We start from the raw sequence: 25,214 nt of genomic DNA, 5'->3' as shown, positions 1-25,214 counted from the left end.
CCAGCCCCCTCTGTGGTGGTGGTAGTGGGGGGAGACGTTCGCAGCCTGCCCCCACATCACGTACCACTTTCTGGAACTGTTTCTCCTTGCGCACCTCCACCATGACCAGTCCCTCCTTCACCAAGCCCAGTCCCACGTCCCCCTTGGAGTCGGCAAACTGCAGGGTGACGTGGGGACAGCCAGCGCTCAGGTGCTCCACGTTGAGCAGGCACTGAGTGTTCTGGATATCCCGCACCACGCTGTCCACGGCATCTGTCCGAGCATCCTCCTGGAGCAGAGACACGCACAGGTTAGTGGGAGAGGGAAGTGCAAGCTTTAAAGACAGCCACCTGGGCCCCAGGTCCTGTTCATGGACTTCCAAGCAAGTGTCCAGCAGGTGCCAGCATCTCATTTCCTGCTCACATCTTAACAAGGAAGGAAACAGCCTCTGGACAGGAAGTGCTCCCTCTCCCTGTTCTTTCCCTCCCTGCCAAGCCTATCTGCATATAACCCAACCTTGTCGCCCACCCGCCTTGGGTTTCTGAGAAAAAGTGGCTTGTGTCCATCCCAAACTAACTGTCCACTCGCTGCCTGGCCCCCTCACCCCCACCTCTGCAGCACTGTGCCCCAGCACTGCGACCCCTTACAGTCCCAGCTTTTGTGCACGTACTGTCCTCTCAGGCTCTCTCCACGCTTACATAGCCCTACCCTTACAGACTGCCCCTTGACCTATTTTGTCACCCTCTTTGGCAAATTTCATGAGAAGGCAGAGAACGTTCTAGGGCGCAGATTCCTACCCTACCGTTTGCTCCTTAGCACCCTGCATCCAGCAGCAGCTCCATGCATGCTGTTCAGACTGCTGCCCTGAGCACCACGGGCCTTGCTGGTGCCCAAGCCAAGGGTACCTGCCAAGCCTTAAGCCTGACCTCCCTGGGGAGCTGGACACTGCAGGCCCGGCTCTCCGCTTTGGGAAACTGGGTGGCTCTGCAACCCTGAGCCCATGTTCTCCTCTCTGGATGCACATTCTGGCTCAGGTTCTTCTTTGGATCGGGGAAGGCCAGCAGTTGCCAAGGTTTGCTTTCTTCTGCATCCTGTCTTCCGCACACTTGCCCTGTATGCACCCATGGTTTTAGCTACCAGTCCGTGATTCTAAGTCTTCTTGCTTTCCAAACTGAACACCATCAAGCTGCGCCTGGAGCTCCCATAACCCCTGATCTGCTCCTTCTCATTCTTGCATCTTGGCCAACAGCATCATAGCCACACATAAGAAACCCTGTCACCTTCTGTTCCTCATTTCCTGCTCCCATCCCCAGATGAAGCTGAGACCTGACCCCCTCCGGCGTGGCCCCGGTTTGGCTGTCACTGTCTCTAGCCTGGACTTCCAACTGCCATGATCTCCCACGACTCCACCCAGTCTCCGACAATGGCCGCTGAAGGAACTTGCAGAACCAGATTTGACCATGTCATGCCTCTACTGAAAACCCTGCCCCCACCTGCCAGGCCCTGACTTACCTTTCCATTCTCCTCTCCTATTACTGCCCACAAGGTCCTGGACTCCCAACTGTGTGGACCAGTCTCTGCCCCAAGTGCCCTGGCCCACTGGGCCCATCCATCTGAAGAATCAGCTCAGACGTTCCAATGCCACCTCCTCTGTGTACCTTCCCTCAACTTCCCTGGTCACTCCCATCTCTTAGGTCCTGTCACTAACAGACATTGGTCTGGTCAGTGTTTCCATCTCCTGGCAGCCTGTTAGGGCTGCACCAGTGGCTGAGTGTCATCGGACAGCCCCCTTTGGAAGGAAGGAAGGGAGGGAGGGACACAGGGAGATGCGAAGACTCACGTCTTGGGGCACCTGGATGAAGGCAAAGGCATACTCTGTGGCTTGAGCAGGCAGCACACGAGTGCTGAAGGCAGGTGGCAGGGTCCCCAGGCGGGTAGACGGCAGGATCTCCCTCTGCAGAGGACATGTCAGGCCAAGAGCATTACACACTCGATGCCCCCTTGCTCTCACAGGACGACTGCTATGGCCAGGCCTCTGGAATTCTAACTCAGGCCCCTACCACGACTTGCTCCTACTTAGCCCCAGTCAGTGATGCCGTGGGGGAACGTGCCAGGTTGGCCCCTGCAGCAGGTGGGCAGCTGTGGCTCACACCTTCTCAACCTGGGCCTGGGCTTGGCACACCTGGTGGCTCTAGTAAAATAATCAACTTGGTCACTGGTCTCTAACCACTATTTCCATTTTTCTCCAATGCCTTCCTTCCCTCTGTGACATGGGTTCCTTGAATACTTTCCCAGAGGCTAGGGGGAGCTCTGCAGGGAAAGCAGACGGAGACAAGGGTCCCGACAGTCCCGCAACATGGGCAGGATCTCTTTTGTGTATCCCCTGCTGGCAAGGTGGGAGCACGGCCCAACTCTGGGCTTCTGCTCGACCCTCAACACTAGTCCTTGAGGAGAGCGGACAAGCACCTCAGGAGTAGCATGGTTCTGAACTACAACTTTCTCTCCTACTTGCTGCTGTGCCCACAGGGAATCTCCCAGAATTTTTAACAGACTCCCAGGCCCAGTCCAAGGGGGCTTTTCTCAAGGGTGCTAGTCACTCTGCCCCCTTGTGACTTCCTAGCAAGCCTTGGTTTGGAGATGAGCTGGGGATCAGCACACAAGCACCTGGTCAAGCAAGACCAGGAGCCGTGGGGTGTTGATGGCCTCCAGGGACCCTCTCTTCAAAGAAGTTGGGCAGAAGACGAGAAGCCATGGGTGTGGCTGGGCACTCATCCTTGGGGCCTGGAAAGGAGACGTCTCAGAGTCCAGTGGCCTGTTCCACCAACAGTACAGATGCCTACATGCTCACCATTCTGTCAGTCAGGGGTTCAGAGCTCACAGGGACTTGACCTAAGGGACTGCTATGCTGCGGGCCCCTCCTTTGCCTACTCCTCCACCTCCAGGTCCCCCACACTCACATTGCCATAGTCAATGTAGAAGACGTGCACTTTGGCAGGAGACTCGACTTTTTCCACTCGGGCACGGTACCTGCAACGGCAGCGCGGGCAGAGCTCAAGGCACAGCCCTGACGAGTCTGGCCTCCCTGGAGCCTTAGTGACAGCAGGGCAGAGGCACGACACTTCCCTGCCCAGGGCTCAGGGTGGACACCCATGGGTGTCACAGAGGGCAGTTCTCAGACTCCATGAAGGCCCAGGCTTGGGGCGCTGTGGCCACCATCTAATGGAATCAGAGCACAGCTGGGAGCAGAGGGAGGGAGAAGGGAGCGTGTGGAGCAGATTAATGTGTCCTTGGGGCATAAAGCAACAAGACTAATGACCAGATTGATGTCTGCTGTTTAAAGCCAGCACACTAGACAGCAGCTGTAATTAGCCGGCAGATCTGTCTGGGAGGCCGCGGTAGGGAACACATCCAAGTCATTCCGTCACCCAGGGAAGGCCATGGGCCCTACTCTTGGTAGATCAGACATAGTGACCTTCTTGCAGCCTGTGAGTGCTCCTGCTCATGTCCCAGACAGGCAGGGTGGAGGGCCGGGCGGCTGGTCTGGGCTCACTGAGAACCAGCCTCCGCCCTCCCCACCCTATGTGACACCATTTTTCCTGAGTGTGGTGAGGGCTATGTCAGAGAGTCTCAGCCAGGCATGGTTCCCCCAGTAGAGCTTCCCAGAATGAGGAGAGATACTGCTTATACGCTCCAGCCTGACTGGGCTGCTGGCAAATCACAGGCCCCAGATGGGCTGCGGGCAATGAAGAGGGCCACACTGGAGAGCCGGCCAAGGTCAACCACCACCGCCCAGTGGAAATCAGGTTGCTAAGGCAAATGCCTGAAGTCTACTAGGTAGCTCCGCAGGTCTGTGTCCTGAGGATAGACCGGCTATCGCGCCTGCTTAAGACTCTGCTCTGCTCGGGTCCAAGTGGCTTACCATTCTCCATCGACAAACTTGGCAATGCAGAATTCTCCTCGGCGGGGCGCATAGGAACCTTCGACAGGAGGGTGGCTGGCGATGTCATTTCGCATGTTCTCCATCAGCTTCTCCAGCTGGGTGCCTGCAGGGGAGGAAGAGGGAGTGAGTCCTGGGTTGGGGAGCAGGCAAGATGTGGCATTGTGTAGGGTGCCTGTGGCACTGGCCTGCCCTGTTCTGTAGGGAAGTCCCCTGTGGCCTCAGCTCAAGAGGCTCATGCTGTCTTCAAAAGTGGGACGGGGACCTGCTGACACTTCAGGCCGCAGAGGCACAGAGTCTTCCTTCCAACCTCAGCTCTCCAGTCCACTGGCCAGGGCTGTGGAAGCCACTGGGAATGTTCCTGGGCTCCACTTAAGGAGGTGGATGAAGCGTGGGGATGTGGAGCAGGGCCAACCAGCCTCGTCCAGGGTGGGAGCGGGCCAGCTTACACCCGTTCCTACAAGGACTGGCCTGGCCTGGGCCACAGAAGTGATGACTGACAGCAGTCACTCTTTGCCAGTGTCTCCCAAGGGCAAACACGGAGATGAACGGCGGGCCCCATACAACCCTGGGCAAGGAAAGGGCCTCAGACTCTGAGCCACGGAAGGTGCGGAGCAACTCGGGGAGCAGGGCCCAATCTCAGTATATTCAAATTTGACTACTCTGCCCTTGCTTACCATGTGAAGTACGTGCAAAAGCAAACTTTGGTACTGCCAGGTTGGGGTTCCAACCTCCCGCCCCAACTCAGTGCCCTCTTTGGTTGGCAGGGAGAGCGTCTCCTTCTCAGCCTGTCCTTCCTGAATCCTGAGTTCCTGCTGCTTGTCAGCTGGTAATACCAGGTTTGGCACCATCCAGGGTCCTCTCAGGTTCCCTCCCTTGCTCCTTTCTGCTGTGTCCCCCGCCCCCACTCTACTAAGCATCAGTCCCCAGTAACTTCACTTTTCCATCCAACTTGGCCCCGATTCTAGCTCTCCATCAGGCCCGTTGTGCCCCCTTTGCTCTCGGTGAGGGTAGCTGGGTTCGTGTGGCGTGGGTATGGGGTTCTTCTTTCCACTTCCGGGGCCCAAAGCCACCTTGTAACAGGTGCCTAACACATGTTGGCTATTGGTACACTTGTCACAGTTGGCCCTGTATGTTCCTTGTCTGGCTTATGTTTCTGCCACTACGCTGTGAGCTCCTTCAGGGCACAGACCATTGCTCACTTGGTTCTGTTTGCTCTTGCAAGGCCTAGAAAATCCCTGATGCATGCAGGGTACTTAAGAATTTAACTGTATTTGGGGCGCCTGGGTGGCTCAATCGGTTAAGCATCTGCCTTCGGCTTGGGTCATGATCCTGGGGTCCTGGGACCGAGCCCCACATTGGGCTCCTTGCTCAGAAGGGAGAAGCAGACTCCTGCACCCTGCCCCGCCTATGCTCTTGCTCTCTGTCAAGTAAATAAAATCTTAAAAAAAAAGAAGTAAACTATATTGAAGATGCACTCTGCAGATGTGCACAAAGATGTGTCCATTCCTGGGCCTCTGCATGGGCCACTGTCCCAGTATTCATGAGCATTGGTTTCGGAACAGGGACTTTTAGGAAGCAGCTGCCCTTCCCCCAGCCAGCAGTAAACCCTCTACACAAATTCTTTCTATACTTGGTCTATTTTTATTTTTTATTTTATTTTTTTTTGCTCCAAGGCAACAGAAGCAGACCTTGCCTCCTGCAAACAGGTCCTTGCACAGAGCCTGGCTGGTCATTTACAGCTAATGGCAATGCTTTCATCATTTCATTAGATCCTTCCTGAAGGCAGGCTTTAATCAAGAGAAGAGACCCAGGGCAAGAGGCTGTCCCCCAAGAGAGGATGAAAGGTTTCAGAAGAGGGAGGCTGTAGATGCTTAAGTTTATTTTCATGGATTTTATGGAACCAACCGAGGTCAGGTTCTCTGGATCCCACTGCAGCCCTCCAGGTAGTGTGCCAACAAGGGCCTCATTCCCTTCTCCAATGTTCCAAGAACACATGGTTTCCCCTTTGGTTCCTTTTTTCCTGATTTCCTGCCTTGGCCACCACTCACTGCAGGGTCCTGGCTCCCTACAGCTGCCAGAGATAGCCAGGCGGAGCACAGGGCATGCACAGGAAGCCTCTGAGATTACTTGCTGAAGGCCTCGAACCTTGGGAATTTTAGGGCTCTGTTCTTACCCAAGATAGGTCCTACCCCGCAGGATCCAGAGGCCAGGTAGAGCCTGCCACAGAGCTGCGTACGGCAGGGTCTTCTTTGAGTTCCCTTTTCCCCGAGCTTCCTGAGGCCCCTTCTTTCTGGCTCCTGTGCTCAGAAACAGCTCTCCTTCCTGCCTGGACCACCAGTGAAAGACTCCTTTCTTCATCACACCACCCAGACCTGGCGGTGCTGGGCCACTTTTTAGCAGGATTGCAGCTGACCCCAAGAGAACTTAATCTTGAAGGCTCAGCAGCCCATCTCTACCCCTCCCTGCCTCTTTCCCCTCCCAAGTAGAGCCAGCCCAGAGCTCGGGAAGGTTGGTTTTTCTTGGTGAACTGACATGGCCACAGACCAGTTGCCTGGAAAATGTCATTAGAGGGAAGTGGTTGAGATGAGGCTGATGATCTGGAGAGGCCTTGATGCAGGGGGGCATCGGGGGCTGGGCTAGTCACAGCCTGCCACCCATGGGGCTGCCTCAAGTGCCAGTAACATCTTCAGGCCTCTCTGCCTTGCAAGGATCTGGCTCCTTGGACCCAGAGGCGGCTTGAAGAGCTTTTTCCTCTGCCCTCAACTAAAAATGGTTCCCTGCACAGGGTGTCAAGGAGAGGAGGGAGGGAAGGGTAGAGAGAGCAAAGGGAGTGGAGGGGGGAAGTTGAGCCAGAAGGGGACCACAGGGCCACCCCTGGCAGAGTGGCCTCTACCACCCTCTGTCCTCTGGAAGCCTGAGGAGTGTGCTGAGGTGACCCAGGCCACAGTGCGCCACCCATGAGGGCAGGAGGGAGGAGGAGGACGGAGACAGAGGGTCCTTCAGAAAGACTGCCCCGGGATGACTTCCCCTACAGTGCCGCCTGTTTCCATGGCAACTGGCTACCACTCAGGGCTATGGTAACCTCTAGAGAAGGAGACACCCCAGAGAAAAAAGCCCAGGCTCCTCTCCTCCTGCTGCCTTCCCAAGGAAGCTGAGTGGGAGGAGGGTTACTGGTTTGTGATGCTGGTTTGTGCTTCCTGACCACACAAGAGACAATCTGTTCCTTGCTTCCTGATAAGACTCTGAGGGCTACAGATCCCCATGCCAACCCAGCCTGGGCTGAGAGCAAAACAATTCTCCAAGAATCTCAAGAGTACCACCCAGACAAGACGGGTTACCTCATTAGCCCTCAGAAGCCAAGCTAAGCCTCCCTACTCCAGGGCCCATCTGCAGTTCATGAAATGACTGAGGGCCCAGGGCCAGGGTAGCACCTGTAGGCTATTGGGGAGAGGCCCCTGGGAGCCGGGGGCTGTGCCCCGCCCTCCCACTGAACCGAGGGGCTTCTGGAGGCAGGCTGGGCCAGCGTACTCACCGGTCTCTACATCCTGCACATAGAAGTGCAGGTCATCAGTGATCTCGGTCACGAACACCGGCTTGTAGCTGGCTGAGCGCTCCTTCTCCTCCAGCACGGGCACCACCTCCTCCACGGGCTGCTCCTCATAATGGGCCCAGACCTGTACGTGTGGTCAGCAAAGGGGGGCGGGGATTAGGAAGTGAAGCCAGCCAGAACATGGGAAAGGGGCTTTGGGCAAGTGGGTCACCCCTGGGGTGAGTGTGGTGGTCACCACAGGACACTCACATCACACTGAGCTGAGGCCCTAGAACTCCTACTTCTGAGTGGATAAGGAGAGTGCTACAAAGTTCTTCTGATCAATCAGTTCTCAAATTTGGGCAGGGATCAGAAGCAATGGGGAACTTATTAAAAATGCTGGAACCTGGGTCCAAATACAGGTCCACCAAGTTAGGATCTGTTATAACTGCACTCAGAGGAAGTAAAACAAGCCACAGCGGCTCCCAGGCAATCCTCATGCACCCCCGAGTGTGAGAACCTTGGTGTTGCTGTGGTTCTGGGTCCCCACCTCTCCCCCCCGACACCACTCTGCAGGGGTCACTCTGAACTCTCCATGCCCTTGCACTGTCCAGGGCCATGGTGCTCCTGAGGCTCTCCAAGTGACAGCCCTGGGCCGTGGAGGGGCGGGCTCGTCACTGTTCAAGAATGCCTTGTCTCAGCAACTTCTCTGTCTTCACCTCAGTCAGGTTGCTCTGACCCCAGCTCAGAAGCCCACCCTCGCCTTTCCCTTCCTCCCCTGGCCCTGCACTGTCAGGCCCACAGCAGCTCAGAAGCTGATTCGATGTGACAGCGTGTCAAGTCCAATACTGCGGCCAGGAGATTATCCCAGTAGTGAAGCCTGTCAGAGCAGCCTGTCCAGCTGAACACTGAGAAGGGGGTGAGGGACGGGACCATACACGGGGTCCCACAGACACATAAGAACAGGGGGGTGATAAAAGTACTAGCCAAAACTTACACGCTTCCTAGGTGCCAGGTGCCATTCTAAACATTCTCTAAGTAGTAACTCACTGAATCCTCACGACAACCCTTGGACTAGGTATTAACATTACCCTGTTTTACAGATGAGGAACCCGAGGCACCCAGGCTTGCTAGAAGCAGGATCTGAACCCAGGTCTCTGGGTGCTTGAGATCTTCGAGGGCATTTTGACATTGACTGGGCCTCTAGAGACAGAGGGCAGCACTGAGCAGTGGGAAAAGTTGTGGGCGGGAGATGTGGACTCCTGTCCTTTAATTTGATGTTTGACTTCGGTCAAGCCATATGCCTCCTGCATCTCCTTTTCTTCCCTTGCAAGAGGAGCTAGTCTGACCCCATGATCACTCAGCTGACCCACAGACCCCTGGACAGCACATGAATGCAGCCAAAGGGCAGGAATGTCAGAATTAACTGAACTCCCTTGGGTCACACCTGCAGAGGCCATGCTCCTGCCTTTAATGTGGTGTATTCTTCCACTAGAAGGGGAGGCCAGGGCCCTGAGAACTGGGATGAGCAACAGGGGCTGAGCCTGGGGGAGGCCGCCAGAGAGTGGCTGAGGGGGATGGGAGAGACATCGCCTGGGTGCAAACCTCTGCCAGCCTCACCTTCTGCCTTTTGGGGCTGGACTCTAACCCAAACAGCTCCTGACCCCTCTCACCTACTCCACACACAGTCCCACCACAGCTATTTACCTCTTCAGTAGCATCCAGACACCTCTGCTTTCCATATGCCCAGGCCTGGTGGCCACAGGAAAGGAGGCAATCAGCTCAGAGACTCCTGCCGAAGGGGGTCTCTAGCTTTTGGACTTCCCTGTGAAAGGGCCTCTTCAACAGGAGGCCATGGCATAGACTGCTGAATGCACTTCGGGGGGACGGCCACAGTGACTTCTGGTTCTAAGGCCTACCTCCTGTTGAGGTAGACTTTCTCCCTGGGCCCCGCAGTTGGAAGCTCCCCAGGGCAGGGACTACTCAGTCTGTCGCTCCTAGCCACCCTGGGATCCGTGTAGATGGGACTCACTGCTTCTGAGACACAAGACTGCCAGCACTGCCTTAAATGAGCTGAAGCCCACCCCCCCCCGCCCCGCCCCAGTCTGCCAGTCTGTCCTCTGCTCCTTGCTCCAGTAGCACCTCCCCTCCAATCTGTCTGCATACCACCCCCCACCCCCCCGTCAGTGGGCCCTTCACCTGCCCATCTCGCTCTTCTTGCTCCCTACCTTCCCAGCACCCAGGCAGCACATCAGAGAGACAGAGCCCTGCGCTTGCTCCAGAGGGGGCCTGAGCCTGGGAGCACTTCTGGGCTCCATCCTAACCCCGCCCTGCCTCCCTGCACTGTGGGGAAGGAGGCTCCTCAGCAGTGTTGATGAACTGGGAACAGACTGACAGGGTGAGAGCAGAAACTGCTAATGACTCCTCAAGCGAAAGCGCCTTGGGCGACAGCATCAGGTTTCCTCCTCCGGGGAGAAGGGTGGAGCTCCTCTTCTGGCTGCCTCAGGTGGGCAGCAGCTTGAGGTCAAGGCCGCAAACAAAAGCCTCAGGGATGGCCTGTAGGCCTCTAGCTCCCACCAGGAGGGGAGTAGTGGGGCCAGTCCTGTGACAAGGTCCCACAGCTCACTGGGTGGTAGGAGGGGCACAGTAGGGGGTACCCTGCTGCCTCCCAAGGTGAGAAGACACCAGAAGCACGAGGTGGCCGAACGGTTGGTAGGACGTGGAGAGCTGCTCCTCAGATAAAGGAACTCCATTTCTAAGAGAACGCTGGCTGGGACCCTCAAATAGGAGAGCTCTGAAGGTTTCCTTCGGGAGATGGAGGTGACCATCTATTCCCGGGGACTTGGCTACCAGCGGCCTTGGCAAGCTGGTAAATGCAGCCTGGCTACATGGCTTCTTGCTGGGAACGAGAGGGTCAGCTGAGAGCCTGGCCCACCCTTAGAACAAGGACACATTTTGCCCATATTGGCTTCTATTGTCCCCTGCAGAACTGGGGAAGAGAGGGGACAGACACACTGGCAGGCACATGCCAGAAAGGTGCCACTTCCCCACAGCCGTCCCCAGCGCTCTCTCAGCTCAGATCCCTGACAAGGAACTTGTCTTTGGGAATTCCCAGGGGGTGCTCCTCGGCCTGGACCCACGGGGTGATGACAAGGAAAACCCAAAGACCCCTTCCAGGGAGAACAGTCACTGTGTGCACACAGATTCAGTGCCTTAGGGTTCTCCCCACAGGCTCTGGGCAGATGGAGGAGCTGGGGAAAGACCTGCATGGCCAAGATGCTGAGCAGAGGATGGGACTTGAGCTGGGAAGGCTCTCGGCCTTCGGGGGAGCCAAGCCTGAGCTGGGCCTCAGCGGCAGAGCCCAGGGATGCTAGGAAGAGCCACCCAGGAGGGCTCGGCTTTGCTCTGGGGCCACCTCCGGGCTGCGTTAATGTGGAAAGGCCTTTCCCAGCCAGCTCCTCTGATTCGTGGCAGGGTCTGTGTTCGGGCTGGGGGCCAGGACGGCACTGTGTCCTGGGGCGGGGCTCTTCTGTGACTCCTCCGTGACCCTGGCTACAGACCCAAGTGGGGAATGAGCAAGGGAAGCGGCTCCCTTATCTGCTCCATTGCCGCTCTGTCATGCCAGTTCCTGTCCTGCCCGGGTCCTCTCTACATTGCGAGGCCAGACAGCACAGGCTGTCTCTCCTCCTGTCCTCACCCATCCCTGGCTCTCCCTCTTTCCTGCACTTTCTCCCCAGGGAGCCCCAGATCCTCCTCCTGGCAGGAGATGGGGGATGTGGACCGAGGCTCCGTTGGCTGCAGGCTTTCCTTTCTAAATCCTATTTAATATCGCTGCTCAGGAGGCTCCAAGGGTGGGGCTGGCATGGGGCCAGGGTGGTGGAGGCCTTCAAGCTCGCAGTGGGGAAGGCAAGCTCAATAAAAGGCAATCAATGGCCAATGCAGCCCGGCCCAGGGCCCTGCTAGGGCAGAATGGAGGCTGGGAGAGGGAGGGCAGTCCTGGTGCCTGCCACCTGTGGCTCCCGTCTGTGGTCCTCAGAGCCACCCAGTATTCCTGGAGGAGGAGGGGATAACCCGGCATTAGCCTCCTGTAGAGGAAGGGGAGGGCCCAACCAGCATCTTGGGAGGAGAGGAGTCTGCAGGGCACAGGAAAGAATGAGGCCCAGCAGGGAGGCAGCTCAGTTCTCAAAGCTGGGAAGCCAGCATTGCCAGTTTCCCTCAGAGGGACCCGCTCACAAATGCACACACACACAGGGTCACATTCCCCAAAGCCTTCAGCATGCTCCTAGTCTCACAAAATCCCTCAGTATTACCTTTCCTTAGTTAGCTCAAACGTACCACCGTGACCTCTTAAACCCACACGTGCCTGTCTCTGGACAGCGAAGGCAGCCATTCTGGGGTCACAAGCGAGGCAAGGTTGGAAATCCTGGGGACACCTCAGATATGCGGTTTGTTGTCCTCCAGCTGGCTACCAAATTCTCAGGAGTCCAGCCAACTCTGAGGGGTGTTGCAATGCTCCACACATGCTGCTCCTGGGAACCAGCCCCAGCAGGAGTGGCAAGCCGCCCTAGGTTCTGCCAGGACCCTTGAAGAGAATGGGATGTGCGGGAGAGGGACCCAGGAGGCGGGCAGGGCCTCGCACTGAGAGTAGCGCACTGCATTTTAATTGGACTGGAATAAAAACATGCAGCCTGTGTTAAGTAATTAATTACTGATGATTACTCCTCACCATCATCATGTGGCACCAGTGAAATGATGACTTGGGCTCTTTTAGACAAATGCACCGTGTAGTAAACAGGGATGCCCAGTGTTACACCCAGCAAGGCACCCATCCCTCCACCTCAGGCCACATTCCCCTCCCTGTCTTCTCCTGGGTCCCTCTAGGGTCTCGAATCCCAGAGAGCAGACCCTGGGGGCAAAGACCCTTTTAGAATCTGAGCCTCAGGGGCCAGTGTTTTCCACACTGACCCCCAGCTAATTCTTCGGTGAAGGTTCAGCCCTTTGCACACAAGGCCCCAGCACCACATCTGCTCCTTCCCCTGCAGCAAGCAGAGGACACGGGGGTGGCACCCTTAAGTTCAGCTGTCACCAACAGGAAACCCAAGAGGAAGCTCCTTTGTGGTAGGAGCTAAGGCTGCCCGCTCCCTGTCACTCTAGGAAGACGGGACTTAATGTGAGCAGAATTGGAACAAGGGTGGAAGCCTCCCTTAGAGGCCTCATGGTGGCCTAGTCCTCCAAGGCATGAACAGTCCCTTTCACCCTGTCCCAAGCTTTTTGGGTGACCTCTCCCTAGAGTTCTTCCACCCCCATTAGGGTTGGTCACCTGCCCTCATCCCCAGGGGATGGGAAGTAAAGGTAGAGAGATGCAGGCAGATGTCCCTGGGCCTGGTCCCTGAGGGAAGACAGCCAGGAAGAGGCTGAGTGGGGAGGTGGCTGCTCTGGGTTGGAAGAGAATGAGGAGCCTTGGGGCCCTGAAGCCCCCTACTCCTTTTGGCAGGTATCTGGGCCTTGGCTCTGGGAGGCGAGTTGCAAGCCAGATGGCTGCCCCGTGGGGAAGGAAACGTTTATTCCTGGCACAAATTTATGGCTCAGCACGGCTGTCCCATGAAATCCTCCTCAAGCTCAGAGAAGCCCTGACAAATTGGTGGCCGGCTGATTTATCCCCATTATCAGGGCCGGGCTGTAAGTCAGTGGCGACAGGCTGAGGCAGGGGGTGCCAAGCCCAGCTCCCACCACCAAACCACTGGGTTCCTTAATTGTCCATTTGTTTCCAAAAGCTGCTTTCCAACCCACCCCCTTGTCTTTTCAATGCAGAGTCTGCAGAGACTGATGGGCTATAAATCTGTTGTCCTAACAGCTTTATGCATCTCCTGGGGCAGCTTCCAAAATGGGTCTCCCTGCAGGGCCATGTGGAGGAAATTCAGAAGTGGGCTGCAGGTCTCCCGGGCGCTCTGAGGGCACTGAAGAAGGGCTGGGGCTGATGAAGGGACAACTCCCGGTCTTTTGCTCACCAGAGCCCCCCCTACTTCCCGTCATTCCTCTCATTGCTCCAAGGTCACCTTCCAGACATCATTCTGCTCTACCAGGTCCACCAGAGCAGGCCTATGGTTGAGGATGCCTAAGCTTGCAGCCTCTCCCTTGGTCATGTGGGGTCTGAGACCAACACCAACCAGGATCCCTCAGGTGGGGGATGATGAAACTGCTCTGTCCACTGTGTGGTGTTTTGGGGGAGGGGCGGGAAGGCGAGAAGTCCGAGGTCCGGGGTGGCACTCGCCTCCTCCCCCGCCAGGCCCAATTCCACACCGGTACCTTCTCTTTCTTCTGCTTGGCGGCCTCCTCAGCAGACAGCAGGGATTTGTAGTAGGAGCTGCGCTCAGCAGTGAAGTGGACCTTGGAGAGGGCGTGCTCCACCAGCAAGACGGACAGGTTGGCGCTGTCGATGTGCAGCCAGCCGATGAAGTTGCCGGCCTTGTCCATGCTCTCTACCTCCACCTCTACCTGGGGAACAGAAAAAGGGGGTGTCAGCCTGCAGGGGGAGGCCTTGGGCTACCAGGGCCTTCCTGCCACCTGACAGGGGCTCATTAGGCATGAAGAGCAGGAGCTTGCTGGAGCTCCAGCACGGCTGACCCTCTTAAAACCCTTCACTTCAGTTCTGTAAGTGGGATCTACGCTTTCTAGCCTCTCACACCCCAGAACCATCCTTATGGAAACATCACTGACCAAGCAACTTCAAAACTCCCCTCTTCTCAGATCTTTTGGCAGAGAGCTACTAGGGTAAACTCGGCTCCCCTCAGCTTAAGCGAGGGAAGTCTGCGTTAGCCGTGTGAGTGTGTGAGCGCAGCCTGGGGATCAGGAGTGACAGAAGCAGCAGACATAGCTCCGGGAACAACCCACTCTTCTTCAGCACTCACCCACCCACCCCGGCTCATCTAGGAAGACAGGCAGGCCCCAGGAGCAAGGCAATCCCCGGGAAGAAGGGCGCACAGCTGAAGGAATTAGTGCTCAACAAAGGTAATGAAAGTGGCTGGATGGAAGCCACGTGAAGAGAGGGGGGAAGGGGGCACGTGGGCAGGATGCGAGCAGGAAGTGCACAGGGGGCGGTTAGGGGGTGACCCCAGCAGGAGGCTGCCCCTGACAGGGTGCCATCACTGCCGGAAGCCCAGTCCTTGGGGCATGTGCTGTGGCTGAACCTCAGAACCCTCAGAACCCCTGCGAGGCTCACGAGCTTCTGAGCTTCCTCCACAGAGGGCCTCCCCGAGACCCAGGACCCCAGACACAGCAATGACTCTGCTCCCCCAAGAGGGTGGCCTTGGTGCCACGGCCCTTATGGTGGCCGATCAGCTCCCACCTCATGGCCCAGGGTAAATTTCTTCTTTGAACCTCTTTCTCTGCTAAAGGGGCTTGTAAAAATCTTTGCTGCCAAATATGAAAACTTGTATTAATTTAAACAGCTTCAAGCTCGACTAAGCAATAAAATCAATGTCTAAATACCTGGGAATTCTCTGAAGCCTGGGTTGGAGCCTGCGGCAGCAGCCTAGAACAGAGGGTTAGAGAGGCGAGGGTAGGGAGGCGAGCGGGGAGCCATGTGGGCGACAGGACACCCCTTAAGTAGACAGGAGGCTTGGGCATGTGGAGAGAAGGCAGCAAGGAGAAAAAGAAGCGGCAGGACCAGGGAGGCAGAGCCCCTGCTTCTCCCTATTCTTTAACACCCTCTTCCTACTTAAGGCTTACAGTTAACCCTTCGAGTGGAAATGCAAGTTCAACAGTGCCTGAGGTTGGGGTGTGACCCATAAGCAGATATGAAAAATTTATTAGAGCTAGATAAAAAAGATACTATATAGATCCATTCCAAGTTGACTCTGTCGGTGGGTACATAGGTCCCCCATTCCTGGACCTCTTATCTTTTACCGTGTTAGCAGCCAAGTGCACTTTCCCTAAAACTGATGGCTGCCCTGCTTGGGCACAAGACCTTCCAGTTCCGAGAAGCCTGTGCTGGGCCAATGCGGTTGTGACAAGGAGCTTGAGGGCCACCTGCATCACTGCTCTTGGCACTGGATTGCTAGGATGGAGGCAAGCACCTCAGAGGCGGGTTGATGAAGTACCTGGCAGGTACAATCACGCTCATCCCGGAAGGTGCCCACACTCAGACCTCACCCCACCTAGCAAATCCCCAATCCACACCTCACCTCGGAGGCTACCAACCAGATGCCGGCCTCCCAAGGGCTCGTACAAGTGGTAGACTCCAGCGACGACTGGTAGCCATGCCTGGGGTCAACACTACCAACTCTCTTGGCAGGTGAGCACTGCCTTCACACTTACCCAGACTCTCCCTGCCTGCAGTTGGTATGTTAACTTGGGCTTGACAAGTCCCTGGGCCCAGCCAGCTGCAGAGGAAAGAAATCTCTAGCCTTGGGCACTGCCCTCCCGCTGAATCCATCTCGAATTACAGAGGGAGGTAAAGCTGTAGCCTGGCGGTCTCTGCTTCCCCTTTTATTATGGCTGCTGCAAACACCGTGATTTCTCAAAAGCACTCAGGGGAAGGTGGGCTGGGCTCAGTGAAGGGATGGGGCTACTCCGCAGTCTCTTGGCTTGTGGCCTCTCCAGCCAAGCCCTCTGCTGTGTCTATCCTTCTGGGCACACAGAACCCAATCTGAAGACCAAAGTCTTAACCCTTCTCTAGTTCTGGGAGAGTTTCACAGGGAGCAAGCAGAGGGTTAAGCATGGTGCTCCTAGGCTGGTATATGTGTTCATTGTTCATCATGGTTCTTTTAGATTGATTGCCAGGAATTTGTGGCTTGACTGTAACATTTTGTGGGCCAATGTCTGCATATGCTCTATTTCTATGATCAATTTTAAGACTTGGGTTTTTGGTATTTTCTCTCTCCCTCTTTTTTTAAAAAGATTTATTTATTTGAGAGAGAGAGAATGTGTATGTGAGCGAATGGGGGTAGGGGCAGGGCGAGAGGGAGAGAGAATCCTCAAGCAGACTCCCCACTGAGCGGGAAGCCTGACTTGATCCCAGAACCCTGAGATTATGACCTGAGGCAAAGTCAAAGGCTTAACCGATTGAGCCACCCAGGCACCAATATTTTCTCTTAATTGGAAAAATACATATATACACATACTCATATAGAGATAGACAGATACAGTTGATTCTTGTTATTTGTGATGTTCTATAAAGTCACCATGAACACTGAATTAGTGAATCCTGAACCACTGCTCCCAAGTGAAACACAGGATTAGGTTCTTGCAAGACTCTACCAATTTACCAATACATAATCACCTTCTGTGCATGTTTTTGCTTAAAGACACCTTATTTAATATATGCTGATGATTCATTATCATTGAACTCACGGCCAACAGCACTAGAACTCATGCCTGAATAAAGCTGCTTTAACATGTGTATTTTCTCCCTAAGGCACATCACAGCCTTCCTGCACTTAGGAGCACTAGACAGCACTTCAGCTCTCTGCTTGGAGGCCATTTTAAACTGCAAAATCACCAAGAAAAAGCACACATCAAAAAAAGGGGAAAACGTGGCACTAAGGAGACGACAAAAAGGACACTTGTTTATGGATGAGAGCTGAAACAAGAAGGTAGAGCACCGTCTTTTGCAACCTCAGCTGAGAATGTGCTCACCTGGAGACTCAAATTGTTCACCACTCTGCGCATCCACAAATGATCAAAAATTACCAAGTACTGATTTGGGGCTACAAATACATTTTAGTAGGTGAACTCGCAAATATGGAATCGTATATAATGAGGACTGACTATATAAAGACCCATGGAGAGCTACTTCCTACAAGTTTGCCTCAAACCAAAGACAGGAGTTAGGGGAGGCTCATTCTTGTCAGATACACAAGAAACCTTTTCTGGGTTCTTTCTGCCTGTTGTAATCATTAATGAGGCCCACTACTCACCAAATGTTGTGTGAACTGCAAAGTGCTCTACAGTATTGCTACTTGTCTCCTCAGCAGCGCGGAGTGTTTCAGGGAGAGATTTGGACTCAACAGCTTCCCTTGGGAGGCCTCCTACGGTGGCATGTGACACCCGGGAGTTCAAGCCTTGGGTGACTACCAGGGGCTGCCCGAATGTCTGATTTGTGTGTGGGCCTTTGGTGTGTGCACGCGTGAGCTAATATGGCCTTGACACCACAGAACGTGTGGACACGTGGACACAAGCAGTGTCAGCAGGGAAGAGATGGAGACTCTTGCTCATCAATGCTCATGCTGAAGCTAAGACCTAGGAAAACAGCGCTGAGGGGAGGAGAAGCGGACCGTGGCGCTGTGCTGGGGGAGCGCAGGCCGGGGATGAAGCAGCAGGCAGCCCAGCTGCCTCAAGGTCAGACCCACTCCCCCCTCCTCGGGGTGGGGGCGCCCGCTGCCTCACTGTGCACCCCTGCAGGTCTGGCCAGCCACCAGCATCTCTTGCCCTGGGGGCAGACAGAGCGGGTGGGGATTCTGACCTCCCAACTAGGCCCTGTGAGCTGAGCTCTTTCAGCTTCACCACCACCTTCCTGTGAAGGCTTCCCTAATCCGCCCCCAAGTCAATCACCCCATGAACACCTACGGGCTCCCCCAGCCTTTGGCACTGAGGGGACAGCATATAGCACAGAAGTTCAGAGCACACACTGTGGAGCTAGGCTGCCTCGGTTCAGATCCACCTACCAACTGCATGACCTCTGCCAATCCCTTACCTTCTCTGTGTCTCTGTTTGCTGTCAAGTTGCAACTGCAATATTCCCTATCTCGGAGGATTTGTTACGATTAAATGAGCTAACAGAAAAATAGGAAGCACTTAAAAAGAACACTGGACACATAAACGCTTCATTGTTGTCAACAGTTATTTCACTTCCTAATGTCCTTATTCTCCAACTAGACTGTCAGCTTCACGGGGAACAAAGCTTGTTCTACACTCCGAATCTTCCCCAGAGCTGGGTCCACCGACTGGGCAGGGAGGTGGCAGGAAGAGCATGGATCTTGGGAGTCAGACAGACTTGGGTTCACATCCTAGCTCTGGCCGTGAATTTTTGGGAAGTCATACGACCTCCTTTCTCTCTAGCCAGTTTCCTTCTCCATAAAACGAGAAGCGGGTCCTATGTTGTAAAGAAATAACATAAAACTGCTTCCTCTTCCCTTCATCTAATACCGGCCAGCAGTGGCCCTGCTTGGGCTGAGCTCCGTCCCCTTAGCTCTCCCCCCAAACCTAGAAAAGCTTTGGGCTTCTTAAACCCTGGTGTTCTCATGCAAAATACAGAATGGAGGGAAGGCAAGTGGGAAGAGCTAATGTGTGACTGTCCTCAAACCCAGCTGAGCAAGCAGATGCCTTTCTGATCAGCAGAGGGGGGTCCTTCTCCACCGCAGGGCCAAAGGTCAGGAGGAGGGTGCAGCCCAGCCAGCCGTGCCCAGTCCGAGAGCAGCTAGACACACTGGACTCAGCCTGTCTGTGGGCTGGGGCAGCCAGCGGGCCCTGCTGCCTCACAGTGGGACATGTCCTCCTGCTCCCAAGCACATTAATGTGCCAATAATGAAATTGTTCTGGCTTATTTACCAAATTAATACAAACGGCACAGGCTGTTAATTTGCATGTCTCCTAATTACTGAGGAAGAGCTCCCATGCCCAGGCAACACACACACACCTCGGTGCCCACCCAGACGGGCTGTGGTCTCACCCTTCCCAGCTGTGGGTGGGTGAGGAAGGGGAGAAGGGAAAGGAGGAGAGGGGAGAACCCGAGCAGCCCCTAGCTCACTCTCCATGGCTGGGAACACAGGAGGGAGGGAACGTGTGGTGGCCATGAATTTGTTTCACTGCCTGTAGTCCTTTCCTTAGCGGGCTGGACTGCCTTGGCCTCCAGAAATATACTTAGTCCCCGTCCTGCTCCCCTCCCCAAATGCTCCTTCTTTCCCTTGTCTGGATTCTGTCCAGCTTCTTCACTTAGGAACTACTTCAATCAGGCAGGCAGTGGGGTCTGAGTCATTCTCCTCTCTAGGCAGCGTGGCACATTCTGGACCTGGGCTAAGTGCAAGGGGTCACAGGAAGGGGAAGCGAAAGTCAGGCAGGGGAAGAGAGTCTTAACAGATACTACTCCTCTCTCTCAACTTGTCCTGGCCTTTCCCAGCCAATCAGCCTGCAGAGTCTGAAACCTTCTGTAAAGTGTGCGTGCGTGTGTGTGTGCGTGTGTGTACGTGTGTGTGGAGAGGGAGGGGAAGAGAGAGAAAGAGGAGAGAGAGGGAGGGAGAGGGAGAGAGAGGTCAGTTAAAAGGTCACCATAAAACCACAGAGGAAATTCTGACTGCCCTGGGGGTTCATTTAGCTGCCCTACCTCTCCTGATCCAGGAACCAAATTGGATTTGGTTCCAAGTCTGGAGCAAAGCTTTAAAGACAGAGGTCCTCCTGAGCCTTCTTTGGGTCCTGGTGAGGTGTGGGCCTGGGGAGGGAGAAGGCACTGGAGGCTGCCTCCACTGAAAGGAAAGCTTGAATAAGGCAGGTGGGTGCCGCCTCCCCCCCCCCCCCCAAATCCACACTTAGGGCAAAGAAACTTTGAAATGTTGAACAGAGCAGAACACACAGCAGGGGGCTGCATGCTCTGGGAGGTGACCCAGGGTAGCCAAAGAAGGTACAACACAGAAGGGATTTACTGGCAATGGGAGAGGGCAGGGAGACCCCATACATATATACCCACCTTCCTTTATTTGTGTGTCAAGAGGATGGAGAAAAGGTTCCATCTCCCAAAGTGCACTGGCCCCAGCTCCAGGCATAGTGCCTGAGGCAGCACAGGAAATGACAGCGAGAGCCAGTCTCCTAGGATGGAAGGCTGTGGAACGCTGAGGAGATGCTCCCTCCCTTAGGGGAGGTGGCTGCCTCAGGCAGGACAGGTGAAACCAGGTAGGCTGGAGCAAGCAGCACCGGCCACCCCTGCCCTGGGGCACAGGGGAGGGTATGGGGGTCATACAGGCCACCAGCTCCTCTGGCAGGCCGAGCTGAGAGCAGAGCGCCCAGGGCTGCCTCTGGGGAGGTGACAGCAGGGGCCCTAATGACAGGCAGAAGCCTCTGTCCTTTCTACTTGCTGTCTGGCCACAGGCCTGCTGGAAACACCCCCAAAGCCATCAGCAACAAGCATGGGGCAGAAGCCTGGAACTGGGAACAAGACAGGAAAGCTTGGATGGGAAGAAGCCACCGAGGAGCAAAGAAAAAGCCAATAAAAAGCCGTAGACTGGAACTGCGATGGGGGGGGGGGTCATATCCCCTCCAGGCTCAGTTTCTTCACGTGCAAATAAGAGCAGAACAGGGTTTTAAGGTTCTCTCAGCTCTGAAGTAGCTGAGGTTAGAGTCGGGGCCGGGTGGTGGGGCTGGGGGTGGACCGGTGTGACTGGGGGCTGAGGAGAGAGGAGAGAACGGGTTACGTTGGAGAAGGGCAAGGGGGGAAGCCCCATGAGAACCCGCAAGCCCTGTAGGAAAGCTTGCAGAGGGGGATAAAAGGCACTCCAGGCTCCTCCTCACCCATGCCTCCCACCAGAGCTCTCTGCCAGAATGTGAGTGGTGATCCAGAGCAACCGGATTGCCCCTGAGATTCCTTGCCTGCTACAGGGAGGTAGCCACGTTGCTGTCGAGCTGGGTTTTCCACGAGCACTGATGCTGCATGAAGGCTGTAATGCACTGCCACAGCTAGAGCTGTGAACTTGAAGAGACACCTCACCTTAATATAGTAGCAGCTTAACACAGCCAACGTGTCCCCTCCACTCGCAGGCATGCACACACACACCAACGTCTCTCAGAGACGGTGAACGTTAACACAGTGCAATTAATAATGTAATGCTCTGGGAGCTGGAGAGGCAGTGCCTGTGAAATGCCTCCTGGGTCTTAGTACCGGCAGCTGCCAGTGGGGAGTGGGCCGGCAGCGGGCGCGGATCTGCCCCGTGCTGGAGCGGGGGGGGGGGGGGGGGGGGGCCCGGGCCCCACCAGCGCCTCTGCTCCTAACCCCTCAGCACCTCCAGATCAGATGGCCCCTTCAAGTCCAACCCACAGTGCCAACTGGTCTCCAGAAAACCTCTTCTCTGACATCTGTGCACTGGCCCAAGCCAAAGCCCTAGGAATGCCTGGAAATCATGCCTGGGTTGGCACGGTGGCAAGAGGGGCTGAGAAGCTCCTGGAAATTGATGGAAGCCCTGAGCCCTGAACAAAATGGCTCAGCTAGAAGCTCTGGGTTTCTCTTTCTCTCTCTCCTCGAATACCTAAGGGATGTGGGGTGGGATGACAGGGTGGGGGGGTGGGGCAGCTCCTGGTCCCTGCCAGCCAAGGCGATCAGCCTCGTCTGAGCCTGCCGGGAAATGCAAACCTGCTGACTCCAGGCCTTTGCAAGTGGTAACACAGTTTATAAACTGACGCAATCTGTCCCTTTGGTGCAGAGGATGAGGGAAGGAGATTGTTCATCTTCCCAAGAAAACCCAGGGCTAAAGGCTGGTGGGAGATTTAACTCCCTCTTTCCTGAGGTTCATGCAGGGAACGAAGCTGAGTCAGGAGACTCTTATTCTGCCCCCCTATCTGGGGCACCACTGGTGGCACCTGTTCCCACAGGTTGCCTGAGCCTGAGATAAGTTTTGGAATTCCTTCGGAGAGTGGGGCACACCTGAATGGCCCAGCCCCCCCACGCTCCCTGGCTGGAGAAGAGCAGTGCCACCCCAAAAGAGCAGTGAAGGCTGCTTTCATCAGCGGCCTCCAGATAGTCTTCTTTATTACTACCATTACCATTACCATTCCAATTCCCTTTTCTGTCAGCGTCCACCTCTTTGCCCAAGAATATCTTGCGCATCCTAGAAAACCGTGCCTTGATCTCATGTCCACCCAGCTGACCTGGTTCTCCTTGCCCAGAGGATCGCCTTTTCCTTCCCCATCGGGTGTGGTGGCTCACCACTGTCGACAGTCCAATGTAACTACCACCTCAAAGTCACTCAGGACCTCTTGTCATTTTAACAATTTCTTCTTGCATTTCATTGTTTTTGACCTTTTGAATGATCTGACAGAGCTAAGAACCCCTCTTCCATCTTAAACTTTCTTTTTTTTGGGGCCTCTGTGGTTCCCAACCACGGTTTCTTCTCCCTGTTCTTTGTTTCAACTGTGAATTCTCTCCCAACAACAGGCTCCTTGAATATGGATATTCGCCAGGGGGCCGTTTTAAGCTGTACAGTCCCCAGTTTTCACTGCTTTCACCACGACTTCTATTTCCAGTCCAGACCTCTCTTCAGAATTTAACTCCACCTGACCAATTTCAAATATAACACGTCCAATGGTGAATCTACTATTTTCACTCTAAAACCTGTTCCTCCATCCACCTTTCTTATCCCAGTCGGTAGCAGAAGCTTGGGAATCATCCTGGCTCCCTTACATTCACAATCAACCTCCAGGTCACACTAATCCTCGCTCAGAAATGTCCCCTGAATTCTTAGCCTTTTCTCTATCCTTACTGCCCCTCCTTGAGTTCAGGTCCTACCTTTGGGTAGCAGTCTCCTTCACTGCCATCCCCACCACCAGCCTTGTGTCTCCCTAATGGCCCTCCCACAATGCTGTGGTGTGGCTCGTCACAGGCAGTGCGGCAGGGCTGGGGACAGGCTGTTAGACAGGCTGGGGAGCCACTTACTAGCTGTGAGACCTTGAGTGACTGATTTAACCTCTCTGGTTATACGTTTTTCCTATTGGTCAAATGGGCATAATAATGGTGCCTATTTCGAAGGTTTTTATTGAAGAATAAACTGATGGCAGTTAAACACTCAAGAGTTTAGTATATAGTAAATGCTCATTAACTGTTGTTACTTAACAAAAATCCAAACCTGATCACTCCGTTGCTGAAATCCTTTCCTTGTTTTCTGCTAAAGTTCAAATTCTTCAGCACAGAAAGGTACAAGCTTGTGACTGGATTCTTACTGTCTCACCTTCTACCATTTTGGCCCTCATTATTTTGCTCTAGTCATGCCAAACCAACTCTAGCTCCACACTATGGCACACCGTTCCAGGCCTCTGTGCACACGATTCCCTGCGGCGAGCACACTCCTCCTATTACTGTACCTGTGAACTCCTACCCAACGCGTTAAAGATTCTCCACAGATGGGATTTCACCCAAACCATTCCATTATTTACTTAGTAATGCTTTTCCCCACAGCACTTTGCTCATACCACTGTTAATTACAGTATTATAATGGGCATTTATTAATGGCATCTTATTACTGGCACATGGTAAGCATTCAGTAAGCAGATGATGAAAGGTCAAAGGTCCTAGCTTCTCCAGATCACTGGCAGTCACCTTGGAGCAGGAAAGCTCCTGGGACAGAAAACTGTCTTTGGGGAAATCCAGTGGCACCCAGCCAACTGGAGAAGGCCTGTTTTGAGAACCTCTCTAAGGTGACAGGGTGGTCCCACAGCTGCCCGTGTTGGAGCAGTTCTGCCCATAGGAGCCCAGAGGGGCAGAAACCGGCTTTGGTCAGTGCAGCCAGCACTGATGACTCAGAGGCTCCCAGACGTCATGAGCAGAAGGGGCTGTTTCGCACTTGGCTTTGCCTGTACTGAATATAACTGGAGCGAGGATGGATTCCTCGATTTATCCAGGCATGAGCACAGGCAGCAGCTGTGTGTGCCTCCCTCTGGTCTCCTACACATCCACCACTCCTGGCTACCATCCCTCAGCAAAGAAGGGGTGAAGGGTAAAAGCAGGCATGAGACAGCCAGAGCAAGAGCTATGAGGACAGGGCAGGACCCCGGACCCTGCCTGGTAAGTCCTCCAAGCCAGGGGGCAGATGTCCTGGTTAGTCCTCGGTCGCCGGAAGGAACATCTGAGTGCAGGGCTGAGAAAGCCTCAAGCTACAAGTCCCTTGCCAGGGTGGGCAGGTCTCAGGCCCTTCTGGGAGACCAGGGAAATCTCCGAGGAAAGGCAGCTGCTGTTAGATTTAAGGGAATCTGGGGTTTGGACGGCTCAGAGTTCTCAGAACTGGGCTGTGGCCAGGGGAGCCACTCAAAAGCTGTTAGGTTGTGGCAAAGGATGTCTTATGCTGGGAGAAAAAGGGGACACGGAGCTCCTTCTCTTTCTCTTTTACCCGGTCTCTAAGAAATAGGAACATAGACACCAATCCCTCTTGCAGGCCAGAGAAAGGCACCAGAGAGAAAAGGACTTGGAACAGCTATGGACCAGCCAATTTAGTTATTTTATTACACTGAGTGTAAGAAATGGCAACCAATTTCAACACAAAAACATGGAATACCCAGCCCTCCTGATTAACGTCAGACCAACTGCATGAAGGCAGCTGAAGGCACTGAGGAGATGAAGGAGGAGCTGTCAGATTCTGGGGACCCTCACTCCTTCTTCTTTCCCTCCCTCCTCATCCGGCTAAGAAGGTACCATCTCCTCTGGGCTCCTCTTATTAAGCCCCCCTGCCCGTGTTTACCCGTATCCTTCCTGAAAATCCAGCTGCTTTCACTTGCCCACAGGAGGCCTGGCGTGGGCCCACTGTTCCTGGCAGACTGTGCGCTCCACCACCCAGGGCAGGCCGTGTGCTAGGGCTGCCAGCAGCCCTGCGATCCCCATCCCTGGACAGGCCACAGAGCAAGAGCCCCTGCTCCCCTCTCCCCATGCGGAGGGGCTGCTCTCTTTGGCCCAGGGGAGAGGAGATTCGGGCCTCTTCAGGGACTCTGTGTTTCAGACCTATTTTAACACAGTAAGGAAAACAAAACATCCTCTGAGATGATCTAGTGTTCATGCTCAGCAGTGCCAATGGGCGAGGGCTGT

General features: G+C 54.8%; 1 protein-coding gene across 1 annotated transcript in view; it reads right to left on the bottom strand.

The window, feature by feature from the left end:
• Positions 1–25,214, bottom strand: part of SND1 (staphylococcal nuclease and tudor domain containing 1) — a 410,452-nt gene that overhangs the window by 2,296 nt on the left and 382,942 nt on the right. The window contains exons 17-22 of the mRNA XM_027574982.1: positions 13,755–13,943; positions 7,452–7,593; positions 3,899–4,022; positions 2,937–3,006; positions 1,820–1,933; positions 65–268 (exon numbers count right to left, since the gene is read on the bottom strand). Of these exons, the coding sequence (XP_027430783.1) occupies positions 65–268; positions 1,820–1,933; positions 2,937–3,006; positions 3,899–4,022; positions 7,452–7,593; positions 13,755–13,943 (843 nt within the window). The remainder of the gene's footprint in view (positions 1–64; positions 269–1,819; positions 1,934–2,936; positions 3,007–3,898; positions 4,023–7,451; positions 7,594–13,754; positions 13,944–25,214) is intronic.

The sequence above is a fragment of the Zalophus californianus genome, chromosome 12 (assembly GCF_009762305.2).
Source record: "Zalophus californianus isolate mZalCal1 chromosome 12, mZalCal1.pri.v2, whole genome shotgun sequence".
NCBI classification, from domain to species: Eukaryota; Metazoa; Chordata; class Mammalia; order Carnivora; family Otariidae; genus Zalophus; species Zalophus californianus.
This window is presented reverse-complemented; position numbering and strand designations above follow the sequence as displayed.